This window comes from Barbatula barbatula, assembly GCF_947034865.1.
Source record: "Barbatula barbatula genome assembly, chromosome: 22".
In the NCBI taxonomy this organism is placed as follows: Eukaryota; Metazoa; Chordata; class Actinopteri; order Cypriniformes; family Nemacheilidae; genus Barbatula; species Barbatula barbatula.
Genome location: NC_136785.1, coordinates 21,077,082 through 21,090,661, shown reverse-complemented (window position 1 = coordinate 21,090,661; position 13,580 = coordinate 21,077,082). Strand labels below are relative to the sequence as shown.

General features: G+C 42.0%; 1 protein-coding gene across 2 annotated transcripts in view; it reads right to left on the bottom strand.

Annotated features, from left to right (window-relative positions):
* Positions 1 to 13,580, bottom strand: part of LOC306910865 (E3 ubiquitin-protein ligase rnf213-alpha-like) — a 99,334-nt gene that overhangs the window by 26,835 nt on the left and 58,919 nt on the right. For both annotated transcript variants that reach the window (XM_079485744.1, XM_079485745.1), the window contains exons 29-48: positions 9,920 to 13,522; positions 9,657 to 9,781; positions 9,465 to 9,560; positions 9,266 to 9,387; positions 9,057 to 9,188; positions 8,915 to 8,976; positions 8,673 to 8,826; positions 8,246 to 8,381; positions 7,957 to 8,148; positions 7,585 to 7,715; positions 7,320 to 7,477; positions 7,021 to 7,230; positions 6,761 to 6,948; positions 4,112 to 4,232; positions 3,937 to 4,037; positions 1,795 to 1,977; positions 1,134 to 1,300; positions 953 to 1,058; positions 768 to 882; positions 105 to 312 (exon numbers count right to left, since the gene is read on the bottom strand). In XM_079485744.1, coding sequence (XP_079341870.1) covers positions 105 to 312; positions 768 to 882; positions 953 to 1,058; positions 1,134 to 1,300; positions 1,795 to 1,977; positions 3,937 to 4,037; positions 4,112 to 4,232; positions 6,761 to 6,948; positions 7,021 to 7,230; positions 7,320 to 7,477; positions 7,585 to 7,715; positions 7,957 to 8,148; positions 8,246 to 8,381; positions 8,673 to 8,826; positions 8,915 to 8,976; positions 9,057 to 9,188; positions 9,266 to 9,387; positions 9,465 to 9,560; positions 9,657 to 9,781; positions 9,920 to 13,522 — 6,310 coding nt within the window. The remainder of the gene's footprint in view (positions 1 to 104; positions 313 to 767; positions 883 to 952; positions 1,059 to 1,133; positions 1,301 to 1,794; positions 1,978 to 3,936; positions 4,038 to 4,111; positions 4,233 to 6,760; positions 6,949 to 7,020; positions 7,231 to 7,319; positions 7,478 to 7,584; positions 7,716 to 7,956; positions 8,149 to 8,245; positions 8,382 to 8,672; positions 8,827 to 8,914; positions 8,977 to 9,056; positions 9,189 to 9,265; positions 9,388 to 9,464; positions 9,561 to 9,656; positions 9,782 to 9,919; positions 13,523 to 13,580) is intronic.

The following is a 13,580-nucleotide window of genomic DNA, read 5'->3' as shown; positions in this document are numbered from 1 at the left end:
TTTCTATTTTCACAAGGTCCTCAAATAGGGTTGATATTTTACACACACGATTTCTTTTTTGGCTTTTGGGTGAAATGTTGTAAATGATTTTGTAAGGCATTTACCAGCACAAGTCAATCTGTTGACCAGCAGCTCCGCGGTCATATCCAGACACAGCCGGACTCTGGCCAGGCGCTGCAGGTGATCTACAGATACAGTGTGTGTAGACACGGAGTCAGAATGAAGAAACTCCAGCAGAAAACGTCTTTCCTCCTGCAAACAGTTCTGACGCCCACCCACAGAGTGCCACTGTGTCTGATCGTACATAGAGTCCTGCACACACAGAGGGAAACTTGACTTTTGACCTTAAACATACACAGAATCTTAAGAAAGTAACTTTGTAAATTAATTTGAATTGCATGCACTGCCAAAAGGAATTTAATCTGTAAAAATGAACCATAAAACATTCATTTCCAGTAGGGCTCCAATAGGGTTATCCATAAAAATGACAAAATACTAGGAGTCAAAAGTTTGGACAAACCAGATCCAAATGGAAAGAGTGGATGGTGAATGAAAAGCATCAGCGTTTTTGACAGAAATATAGAAAATGAAGAGATGGAATCTGGCGATTTTCAAGAAGCTTAATCAGACTCCACACCAGCCATGATCAGCATGCAGTAGATACTCAATCATCATCATCATCAAAACTACTTGACATATTTCACAGCTTAGTTACTCACACACAACATTCAAGCAAACTAGGTTGGTGAGGACGATGACATACACACCTCCAAACAGTTTATGTACAAGGAATAAAGCTCAGTTTTATCAGTCTTCTCAATGATGTTGCTCTGCTCAACTTCTGTCAGATGCCGCTGAAGATAGTGCTTTACATCATCGAAGCTGAAAGAGAAAAATACCAAAATGATTTTATCCATCAATGTGAAAGAAGGGCATGCTGTGAGCTACTCACCTGTACTTGAGCAGGAGCTTCAGCACCACTGAACGCACCACTGGATTCTTATCCAAAGAGTCATCGAAGGGAGAAAGAGCCTTTGTCAAGAACCTCCGGTCTTGTCCTAAGAGGAACATCGGTCTTATCGTAATCTAATCCTCCACACATACGTGTACGCACATTATACAAACAGATGTACCTCTGACGTGAGGGAGCGAGCAGACCTCCACCATCAAGAGGGACAGCAGGTGGTGTATGATGTCTTTGCTGGGTGGAGTGTTGTCTTTGAAGCACACGGTGGACACCAAATCAATGAAGAAAGCATTACACCGCATTCTGAACAATGAGTTCTGATGGATGAGACCCCTAGGGACCAAAACAAGCACACAGAGTGTTAAGACATCAAGCATAACATTAGAGCATAATATTCACTTTCTGCCTAATATAACATTTACATTTACATGTATTCATTTGGCAGACGCTTTTATCCAAAGCGATTTACAAGTAGTTTTCTACAGTGGCACATTACTGCAGAACAATCAGGGGTAAGGTGTCTTGCTCAAGGGCACTTCAGTCATGACCTGCTGACACTGAGATTAGAACCGGCAACCTTCTGATCAAAAGCCCAACTCTCTAACCATTAGGCCACAGCTGACCCCCTATATATATAACCCACCCGCTAACAGGTGGCGTGATCAAGAGATAAGTAGTGTTGTTCAATTCACCTTTCAGTGCTCATAATGATATACCCGAGCGGTGTGTATATATATGTATATCTATATATATATATAGAGAGAGAGAGAGAGAGAGAGAGGGGGAGTAGAAACTTAAAGCAAAGGTAAAAACATTTATTAGATTACCTTATAGTATCTGAGGCCTTGAGCTCAAAGTCATCAGGCACTTCCTGTACACATAGAGGGCAATGCATCTGACCGGGCACCAGCCACTGTTTGATGCAGGTTAGACAGTAGATGTGGTCACAGGGCAGACTCAAAGGGTCCCGAGGGTCTCCCATGCACACAGGACAGAGCTGAATGCCAAACCTGGGTAAACAGACACTCACTGCGTTTACGTGGATCTTAAAATAATGCGTAGGTGGCCCAGTTCCAATGAGAGTCATCACACCGATCAGAATTAATCCAATTTCCTCTGGAGTGTAAGAGGTGCTTTAACCCTTTTCTGAAATTGGTATTGAAATTGAAACTGGAAAGCTCTGCGCATGTGCAATGACTTAGAAATGACGTACGACCGGGCGGTTCTAGGGGGAGCTTAGCCTAGGAACATCCATTTACGTGTCGGAATACACATACGTGTCTAAAACTTTGTGAAAAGCGGCACTTACATGATTTTTGACATAACGTGTTACTGCGTTGCTCTATATTTGCACGTGCATTGTCTACATTAAACATAGTTAACTTGCACACGCAAAAGACGTGAAATATGAACAGCCCCTAAGTGAATCCTACACTGCATGGTAATAGAAACATTCAGGGCTTCAGCCCCCTTAGTCCCCCCCTACCTCTGCCCCTGACGTAAGGTGTATCTCACATGGAACATTACATTACATTTACGCATTTGGCCAATGTTTTTAGGCTAGGTCAACTTGCAGTGCATCGGGTTATACACATTTTATCAGTATGTGTTTTGGGATCAAACCCAATGCTTTAACCCCTGAGCCACAGAAACAAGCTGTCAAAATGAATACAGGGCCATGAATAAAGGTCATGTTAATGTCCACTTATTCTAAAGCTCATCGGATCATCACATTAGTCCTCGTTACAGACTTTTATTTTATTTTATTTTTTTACTGCTTGATATTCTGTATATATAAGCACAACACAATGCTATGTTTGTGTATGGCCTCAAAATTAGTATTGAAAGCAAATGAAATAACCGTTTAATAGAGTTGAGCCGGATACTCGGCTGAAACGAGTATCCGGTACGGATAAAGCATATTTGCCGAGTACAAGTATTATACGAGTAATACGAGTCAATATCTGTGCTCGGATGGAATGAAAATCCTCATTGGGTAGCTGACTGTGTCTGTGTTCTGTGATAGGCTAGTCACAGCGCCCCTCCCTTACACATACAGATTTGCTCACTCACTCACACACAGAACAGCTCTCTTTCTCTCTCTTTCTCTCTCTGTCTCTCCCTCAGTCACTCAGGTTCGCGGGTCTTTTCCGTTAACGTTTAGGGTTTCTTCAGCTTCAGGTTTGTTTTTTATTTCGTTTTTTCTGCAGTACTTATTAACCAGTAGAGTTCTGGTAAACGTGGGGTTTGTTCAGACGTGGTGCTTGGTAGAACGCGACTAGCGTTGCGTCTCTGCCTGTCTGAGATTTTTTTTTCTTTTTTTAACCGTCTGCTGACTAACCAGTTTTTTGACTTCACATATAAAACTATAATATTTCAAATTAATTAGCTACACACACTCTCTCTCTCCCTCCCTCCGCTGGTCATCTAATTTTTATTAACGTCTGCTAGCAATTGCATGATTAAAAATAACATACTGGTTAAAGCCCCGCCCCTTTCAAGACAACCCGGCCACTTCCGGGTTAAACCCCGCCCACTTCCAGGTTAGGCCCCGCCCAGTCCGAGTACAGATACGGATACAGATAATTCATATGGTTAACAGATACAGATACAGATAATGCTGTACTCGCTCATCCCTACCGTTTAATAAACACAATAAGCTCTGAAAAGCGGTGTGTGACAAGTGTGTTTTATGAGAGCTTTACTTCGAGTTGTAAAAAGGTCTGTAATCCACTGCTTCACGGGGTTTATGTCCCGGTTTAAGTGCATATCAAAAGATGAAATCTCATTTGAAGCTTGTGACATATACATTATTTAGCATTGACTGTGTGTAAACACTACATTTAGATTCAACAGTCCCAATGATTTCACTTTACAATGAATTATTAAATGTTTCTAGTCACAAGTCACCCTAATCCTGTAACAGCAGTCTATTGATTTAAAAGAGTAGACCTAATATTAAATCAAACCTAAAGATGCTCCGAGAGGCTTCATCTTTGCAGGCTTTGAGTATGGTGATGACTGCCTCAAACGGCTGCTTCATCTTGAGGTCGGACTTCTGTTCTAGCACCTTCAACAAACAGATGTGTCAATACTGAAGCTGAAATAAAACTCTCTTCCATAAAAGACTATGAATCGACTCACTTGTGCTAGGCGTCGAGTGTGCTCCAGAACCAGTGGCCCGAGTTTCATATGCACGTCTCCAACACCCAGCAGCATGTGCTCCACAAACAAGGCCAGTGAGTAAATGCGCTGCCAGCCGTGTCTGGAAATGAACACAACAATGATGCAAATAATCAAGAATGATAATGACAAAGCACATGAGAAAAATGTATGAAGAATCAGCACATCAAAGCTCCTGAAATATGAAACTCTTTTTCCGTGGTGGACGAAGTACACAAACCATGTACTTGAGTAAAGGTAGAGATACCCAAGGTAAAATACTACTCAAGTAAAAGTACAAAAGTATTTGCCTTCAAATGTACTCAAGTATCCAAGTACTATGATTTGTTTTTATGGCTATAATGTCCTATTATCATTTTTTGTCACAAGACTCTTGCTTAACTCAGTCTATGTGTGAAGACTCTCATATCACTCTTGGCACACCAATCTATTAATAAAATGACATGAATTAGTCAGACAGACACTGATGTCTATTTACATTTTCATAAGCCCAAAACCTTGAAGCTAAACAATTTCCTTTAGAACAAAATTAAATAACAAGACTAGAGAGCAGTTTCGGTTTAACATTTATTTGTAACAGTAATCAGTAAGACTTAAACTTGCAATGGAACAAGTATGTACTAATCTAAGTGGATTCATTGAAGCGTATTACAGCACATTCTCGCTAAAGTAATCAGACATTTCTCAAACTTGAATTCTTGAAAGCAGACTGTTGGTTATGTAAGTATCTAGCCCATCTTTATTCCTGATAAATGAGACAGGTGTATTCCTCCTCTCTCATTCTTTTCACTCAGAGAAGGCACTTAACATTTAAAGACTCGTTCTTCTTTTCAAATCATTTCAGAAAAATCACGTAAGGCCATGGGTGTTGTGGCAAGTTAGATTCGGTGGTTTCTTCCATGATTTAACTTATAAAGACATTGGCAGTCAAAATGTGATGCTGTTGCAGACAGTTGCACTGAATCTGAGGTGATGTTGAATCGTATGTTCGCGCTAAGTAGATAACCCAACAGGGGCAAAACAAGTTCACAACAAAGCGTGCAATGTACTGTGATTGGTGACCAGTTAAGTTTTTACTGACTTATAAATGAAAAGGAACGACTGATTTTGAAAATGTAGTAGAGTAAAAAGTAAGATATTTGACTTTGAAATGTAGTGGAGTTAAAGTAAAAGTCTCCCAAAATTGGAATACTTGAGTAAAGTACAGATACACAAAAAAACTACTTAAGTACAGTAACGAATTACATTTACTTTCTTTACTGTCCACTAGAGGTCTTCTCGAGTCCAAATATCTTTACCCGACCCGAAATGACCCGAATCACTTTTTACCCGAACCCGAGACAGACCCGATAACGTTTTTATTTTAAAGCCCCGACCCGAGACAGACCCGATAACGTTTTTATTTTAAAGCCCCGACCCGAGACAGACCCGATAACGTTAGACCCGAGTCCGACCCATCGTATATGTTTTTTAAACCCGACTAGACCTGAATGTAAACTGACGTGTATTAATGAAATTGATATGGCAATGAACACGTTGATCCTCTTGTTTTGCTCTGGCAAATTGCGCAAACTAAGGCTAAATGGGTTGTGAATCAAATCTAAATAAGTGACGACATGGCAACCACTCGCGCGAACATTCTGTCTCAACAATGTGTCCCAAACCGCGTAGTACTGAAATGTGCGCGTCTTTTAATATCTACTTCTGGTCGACTGGTGAAAGTATGTTTTTCCTGAATACGATGGTAACTACATCGAGTGCAAACCCCTGCAGCGTTGGAAACTTCGGGATTTCAATTCTAAGGTGATTTCAGATCACCGCGACTTTCTGAAGATTTGCGTGGCTTTCAACCGATCGGCTGAGGGTTGGAGGAGAGTTGGTAACTACACGCACACACACAAGTGACGCGCTGTTATTGTACAGGATAGTTCGGGTCTTCCTCGGGTCAATTAAGCAAAACTATTTTTACTTTATATTACCCGAGACCCGAAGACACTAATAATATACCCGACCCATGTCCGAAGCTCCCGTGAATCTTTTAGACCCGAACCCGCTCGGGTCTCGGGCCGGACCTCGGGTTTTCGGATCTAAGTGGACCCGTGAAGACCTCTACTGTCCACCACTGTACGTTTTAAATAGACTTCCACAAAATGCTTAACGTTTCGAGCACACAGGCTCTTCATCAGACACGTGTGCTTAAAGTCTATTAAAATGTGTTTCATAGTTTCATATTTTTGGAGCTTTGGTGAGTTGACTTTCAAACATTTTCTGATGTGATTTGTTTTGGTGGAGCACCCATTTCAAGTAGATCTGCATGCTTTTGTGGTATTTATTTGGACAAACCAGATAAATGCAATTATTTTTATTACATACAAAATTTCACAGGGTTGCATTGGTGAAAGTGCGTGGTAAATGTTTTGTCCCGCCAAATATTCATTTACCTTCAGCACGGCACACATCAGAACTGAACTCCATTCCTGAAAGCATTCTGTTTCAGCTTTCTAGTAATACCAAATGTCTTTTTTCTGAGTAATAATACTTTATTGGATCTAGAGCACTGTAAAAACACATCCTCGAACAGGACAACTTCTTTGACAGCTTGCTACCCACTTGACATGTGTGATCATCTGTTTGCTTCTCTCTCCGTAGTGCCGCAGACTCTCCTCACAGCAGACCAGCTCAACTGGCACCTGTAGCTTTTTGACACGTCTCAGCCAGGCCAGACTTTCAACATCTCCATCTAGAGTCCAGGGCTCCAGGTATTCAATACAGGCCAGAGCAGCGTACACGTCTAATACCTGAGAAACAGAAACATGATGAGAGCTTCAAAGGTTGCACATCCAACGCAGAAGAATCACGCAAGCACTTGCCAGTTCCGCTCCCTCTCTTGCACAGGTGTTATCTAAAAGCATCTGGGCTATCTCAGGCTCTATACTGATCATCCTGTAGAGGTTCTGTATTCGGTTCTTGAAGTGATGGTAGGCAGCATGAACCCACGGCAGAGAAATCACTTCACTTTCAGGTGTTTCTGGCCCATCTCTGAGCTCGCTTACTCCACAAGTGAGAGCTCCACGTAAGAGCTAAAATGCAAAAACAGATACACTAGCATATCAACACATGAACAAGTGTATGCACTTGGACAAAATCTTTGAAAGGCTCTCGCTCACACCTCAAGATCCACCTTGGATGTTACACTCATGGTCATGGAGATGAAATCCTGAAGATACCTGTGGAAGAACTCCATCTGCATCTCTTGGGATGCTTCAGTGATGTATCTGCCTAAAGGGGTTTTCCAAAAGAAATCTTCAAATTGCTTCAGAGTGTGTCCTGTTGATGGAAATGAAAACACAAGAACAGAGTTCAAGGTATGGAAACCGTCAGAATCCATGATAACAAACCACACTGATTAAGCATGGTTGTTCAGGAAAAAATACCTTCTCGCTGTAAAGCGTGGACCCAAAGTTCCTCGAGACAGTCTTTGATTCTCCAGCTGAAAGGCATCGTGCAACCCATGTTCCTGTCAACTGCAATGTAGTTCTGAACCAAGATGGTCTTCATCTCTGAGCTGTTAAAGATGAAGAGTTACAACAAAATCTTATTTTGTGTTCTGAAGATGAAGGAAGGTCTTACGGTTGTGGAACAACATTCGGACGCAAGTAATTTTCTTTCTAACCCCGAACTCACCCTAATTATTTAGATTTTCGGGTCGCTTACTGAAATGAAAGATAGGGTAATTTTTGTACGTTCATAGATGTTTTAGACCCAAAGGCACACAAAATGGATCTGAAAATCAAAGCACTACATACTTGTTTTTCAGGCTTGAATAAGGAACATTCAGCAACTTGACATCTCCAAAAATGTTCAACCAGAGTTTCTTCAAGGATTCCTCAGAATTTGTATCCAGCAAGAGGTCTAGATTGCAGTCCCGATCGATAGTTGAAACAAGTTGAGCCAAGAAGGGAGTTATCACAGCTTGAACTCGCCTCCACAGAGCATTTCTAAAAGACAAACATGATTGCAAGTTATGGCAAACAGCTCATAAGGCCTGTAAATCCAAAACAGTGTGTAGTTCTGCCTTCTCTCTCTCATACTAACCTGAAAGTTCCACCCTCCTGCAAGGCATCGATATTTAGTGCTTCTCTGGAGACCCAGCTCTTGGCAGAGATTGTGTTTTCATCGTGAATGATCAACAACGAATAGATTCGCTTCTTTACCGTCTTCAGAAATTCAGCTGGAAACAGAAATATGTACATATGAGTGAGTCATCCCTTACAGGATAAGTAATGAAAGCTTTAAAGAGTTATTTCACAGTGGAAGAAAGATAAGATGATCTCGGTAGGCCCATTAAGGTTCTATTGAGGATCATTTCATATGATATGTTCACTTTATTCTAAATTTCGCCTCCCCATGAGTTTCTTATTCCTTTCTCTTCTGTTGTTTTCTTTCTTAAAAAATGAAAAGAAATGTAGACTGTCCTCACTAAATCTACTCTTTTCCTCTCACAGCAGAAGAAACCCCTCACCTTGTAGAGTCTGATTGTCAGCGAGGAGCATGAGCAGAATCTCTAGTCTCTTGGTGCTGCGGGTCCCCGTCTCTGTCTGATCTCTCAGCATGCCAACTGCACTCTGAACGCAACTCCGCAGCAGCGCTGTGGTGTCCACAACATTCTCCCAGACCTAAAGCACAAGAAACACAACAACAACGAGACGATAGCATCTCAAAAAAAACATCGGACTGATATTATAGCGATGTTTTTGAACTCACAGTTTTGTCTTCTACTTCCATCTTTTCTTCTTCTTCTGCGTACATTTCCTCAACCTCCATAGCTAAAGGCAGTGAACATGATTTAGATTGTTTAAGATTGCAGATCATACCTTAACAATACACTAGCTCTCAATTACTTCACCTTCAGGCTCAGCTGCTTTCTCTGGTTTCTCTTTAAACAGCTGGCTGATGGTCAGACACTGCAAGGCTTTTATATCAGAAACGATATCTCTCGATCGTCTGAGGTCATCAATGTGGACCGACTTCCAGGGGCCTTATCAAAAGAGTCTTAAATGAGGTTTCTTCTAAAACAAACAATGTTGGTCAGGGGTCCAATCAAACTTGTCTTACCGCCATGAAATCCGATGTAAGAAGTTCCACCATCCATTCTTGGTAGTTTAGTGATGAAGTACATAAAAATCTTTCCATGGCTCTCTTTCCTGAACTTGTTGATTTCATTGATAGATGAATACCTGGAAATATATTTTATGTTCAAATCATTGTTTTCATCTCATTTGAGGAAGAAACTAAACAGTCACACTCAACTCACTTTGCAGATGCAATGACATTTGAACTTTGGGAGCCTTCATCAAAATCGCTCTGGATGAGAAGTATCTTGTCCCCAGTGGTGTTTTCCAAATAATTTCTGAAAACAGAAAAAGGTTTTTAATTCATTTTGTTGGGAAGATTTTTGCTTTTTGTTGCGATATGAAATTAATGTAGTGGTTTGTGAACACAGTACTTGATTTTCTTGAGGAATGAGTGTTCCGTGTCAAACTGCTGTAGAGAGAGGAGCTCTATGTTTTGGACGGCATTCTGTAGCTGTTCAGTTTCAGCTGCGGTCAGAAGCCTTGAGAAAGTCGTCACCTTAAGGATTAGGGATAAGATTGCAAGTTTAGTGTACAAAGATTTTTCCAAGACTGAAATATAATAGATTGTTCTAGAGCAGTGTTTCTCAAGCTTTCTCTCCCTATTCCAGAGTAATAATCAGAAGTATTGCTTTACCTCTGTGAAGAAGGCATGGGTAGGCCCTGCTTGCTGTGTGTGAGAAAGGATGAAGTCAGCAAGGGAACTATGCTTCTGGTCTTCAAAGTATACCCTTGACAAGTCCTCAATTGCCAAACTGGGAAGGGAAGTGCAGTCTAGCCGAACCACAGCATCTGGTGTCGCGCAGTTCAAAAGGATCCATTTAGCCTCATCTATGATTCTAGGATCTGAGAACTCCATTTGCCCTTTAAGTTTCTCTGTGACTTGCAGTACAACAGATGCACATGTGTCCGAGTGGTAGCCAATGAACACATCCGCTGGACAATAACGCCGCGCTTGAGGAACAACGGAATGCTTGCTTCGAGCAGCAATGAAGCACTGAACCCAGTGTTCAAGCTTCTGAACTAGGTCCTTCTGCTCACTCCTTAGCACAGTATTGATGTCAAGATAATGTTTCTCCAATCTGTTGATCAGTGGAATGGGAAACTGCTTGTACACTATGTTCTTCTCCTCAATGACAATCAGCCTGAAATCCTTGTGCACTCTGCATTTAACTCTGTGGGTTCCGAGTCCCAAATCCACATATTTCTGACCTCCGAGGCACACGTAATACTGGTTGAGAGCATCATACAAGCTTTCATACAAGTTCTGCAAGTTCAGAAGGACAATGGTTTGACCAGTTTCCATACAGATCTTGACACGGTTGATGTTGCGACATATCTGAGTATATTCTTGGTCTTTTGGAAAGCTTGACCCAAAGATAATCTCTGGTTGGTGCTGGTCTGAAAAAAATGTTTGCTGTAGTATTCGAAGGGCTGCATAGTTTTTGGTCAGAACAAGCAGGTATCTGCATTCCTCATCTTGACCAATGGCTGTGATGTTTTCTCTTACAAGCTCAATGGCACTGATATTCTCAAGCTTCGGTGTGATATTTAGTCTTCTGGTGAAAACTGTGACAGCATCCACATTGTCCTTGCCACTGAAGTTCCTCAAGACAGCCTTCACGATCTGGTCAGTGCTCGGCTTCCGATCAGCAGCTTTGGCTACAGCAAACATCATCTTGATCAAGCTGTAATAGTCTCGCAGACCAAAGAAACCTTTTCCCTGTTTCTTACAGATGTTCAAGTAAGCACGGGCGAACGGCTGAAAGTAATCTCTTACCCTCTCAAGGATCATGGCATCCGAGGAACATATTCCTTTTGCGCTCTCGATCAACTCCCTTTCATCAGGATCGCCACGTGAAACAAATATCCCTCTGTTCATCTTGGCTGGGTCCAAAGCCCAGTTTGAGATACCAATGAAACCCACCTTCTTGTGGGGTACTGGCTGATCATCTATGCATCCCTCTTCCAGCAAAGGATGTAAAGTTTTCAGAGGCATTTTGGGGGAATCTTCAGCTAAGCCAATCTCATCCAGCACTACTATCGAGACGTACTCTGTTAGATTCTTGCCTTCTTGAAAACGGGCACATTGCTTGAATGTGTTGATGATCCCGTCAGGTGTAGAATGAGGACTGCACTGAAAGGAAACAAGATGGATCTGCTTCAACTTTCTGAACAAATCCGAATGGGCCGCTTGGCCTTGCATGCCATCAGCAACAAGAGTTTTAGACAGGGACTTGGAGCTTCCGGGTTTTCCAACTAAAAAGAGAGGTATTCGTAGTTCAATGCAAATCACCATCATGAACACATTCTCCTTCAAGGCACTGTTTCGAGCAATGGTGTCCCCCAAAGGAATTCCACTCAAAAAAAGATCCTGAATAAGTGAGATCTCCTGCATCACCTTCAATGGACTGTAGGTCTCTGGAAGGTACCTGCAAATTTTCTTTCTGAAATTTTCTTTATCCTCCAAGCAGGCATGGTAGCACACACCAACAGCCATAAGTAACGACCAAAGAAATGGGTTTCTTTTATTAGCATTCCCCTGTTGTTGATCAGTTCTCTCTGCCCGCTGAATGCCTTCAAACTGGTCAAGCTCTGAGAGGAGCATTGGGTTGTTTTTGTAGAACCAGCTAAAAACTTGCATGCAGCGCTCGACATCCCTCAAACTCACAAAACTACACTCATCCTGTCTCGTTCGCATATACATCTGTGAGGCTGAAAGAACATTAGTGATAGTCGCAATGTAATCTGAATCAATGGAATGGCTTTCAACTACCCGTTCAACAATTTGCTTGATGTACATTTTCTCGGTATGGTCATTGAGCTGCCCAAAGTCCCAAACTAGTGGAATCATGCTAGGTGGTAAAGCCTGCACTCTGTACACGAGCTGGCGAAGTGGAATGGATCCAAGCTTTTCATCTGCTTCCTCAGCCCGAACTCTGTATCCCAAACCAGCTGACTCCAATCTCTTGATCATTACATCAGTGTGCTTTCTGTATGGGTTGCAAGCGGCAATAATTTGCAAACCAGTGTCACTTGTCAAATGCTGTCCATCAACACTCTGGTCACAGAGGATTTCCTTAATGCTGCTAACGGCCTCTGTTGTGTTTGCTTCATCAAAAAACAACACAGAGTTAAAGCCATAATCCAGCTTGTTTCTTAACGCCAGTGCCTCTGCTTCTCTCACCTTGGAGTAGATCATGTCTGAAGTTGTCCCTCCGTGAACCTTAACTAGTTTCATGTTGTCAGTGGGAACTCCACTTCTGTGCATCTCACAAAGGAATTTGATTAGCCTGGTCTTCCCACATCCGGTCTCACCCATGATAATGACTGGAATCCCACAGCGGAAGCGCATGTGAATTGCCAACATTTTTAATATGTTGTCTGTGGTGAGCTCATATGTTTCGTCTGGATCAAGAGGCCACTGTATTCCTAAAACCCTGGAAAGTCTCTCAATCTTCTCCCATCTTGGGAGCTGGTCAAAATCGATATCGAAAGGAACTCTCTGTAGTTTAAGGCCTTCATACAGCTCTGTGGTCATGATGTTCTGCTTGATCACTCTTTTTGTTGATGGATCAATAGCATCAATCCCATTCTGTATATTCGGCTGAAGATGAAAGCCAATGAATGTCATGGACTCACGGTCATCATTGAAGAAAATGTACGGATGCGGTTCTGACTCCCATCGTTTTCGTATCCTAAAGGGAGCAAGATCTTCTTCACTGGCAGCGGAAAGGTCATTGTGCAATTTCCCCGGACTCTGGTCAGAGATGCTAAGTGAAGGAGTGGCAAAATCCTTTGCCATGAGAATCATGAAGTCAACTACAAAGTTTTTGAATCCCACAAGAGTATCGCCTATGAAAGCAGCGTCACAAAATACTGATCTCTCACAATCCCGAAGTTGTAAGTTCAGGAACCAAGCAAAATTCCGCAACTCTGCCCAAGAGGGGTCTATGATGCCGCAGTAGACAAACAACATCTGCAGGCATTCAACGTGCGTACCCTCAATTCCTTGGTACATGAAGGAATCTAAACTGACATTGTTGTAGAAACGTTGGAGGTACTGATAAGGGCGCTGGAATGCCTCGCTTTGGAATTCTTGGTCATCCATAAGGGGATCATCATCCTCCATTGAAGACGGATCTTCCTGGATTCTCATTTCCAACTCAAGAACCTCTTTGGGTGGACGGCAGTAGACACTTGGAAATACATCCAAGAAAGCACAGGGAACTTTTGCACCCTACCAACAAAAGACTAATTAATTCACAGGGCATTACATTAATGACATCAATCCTTAC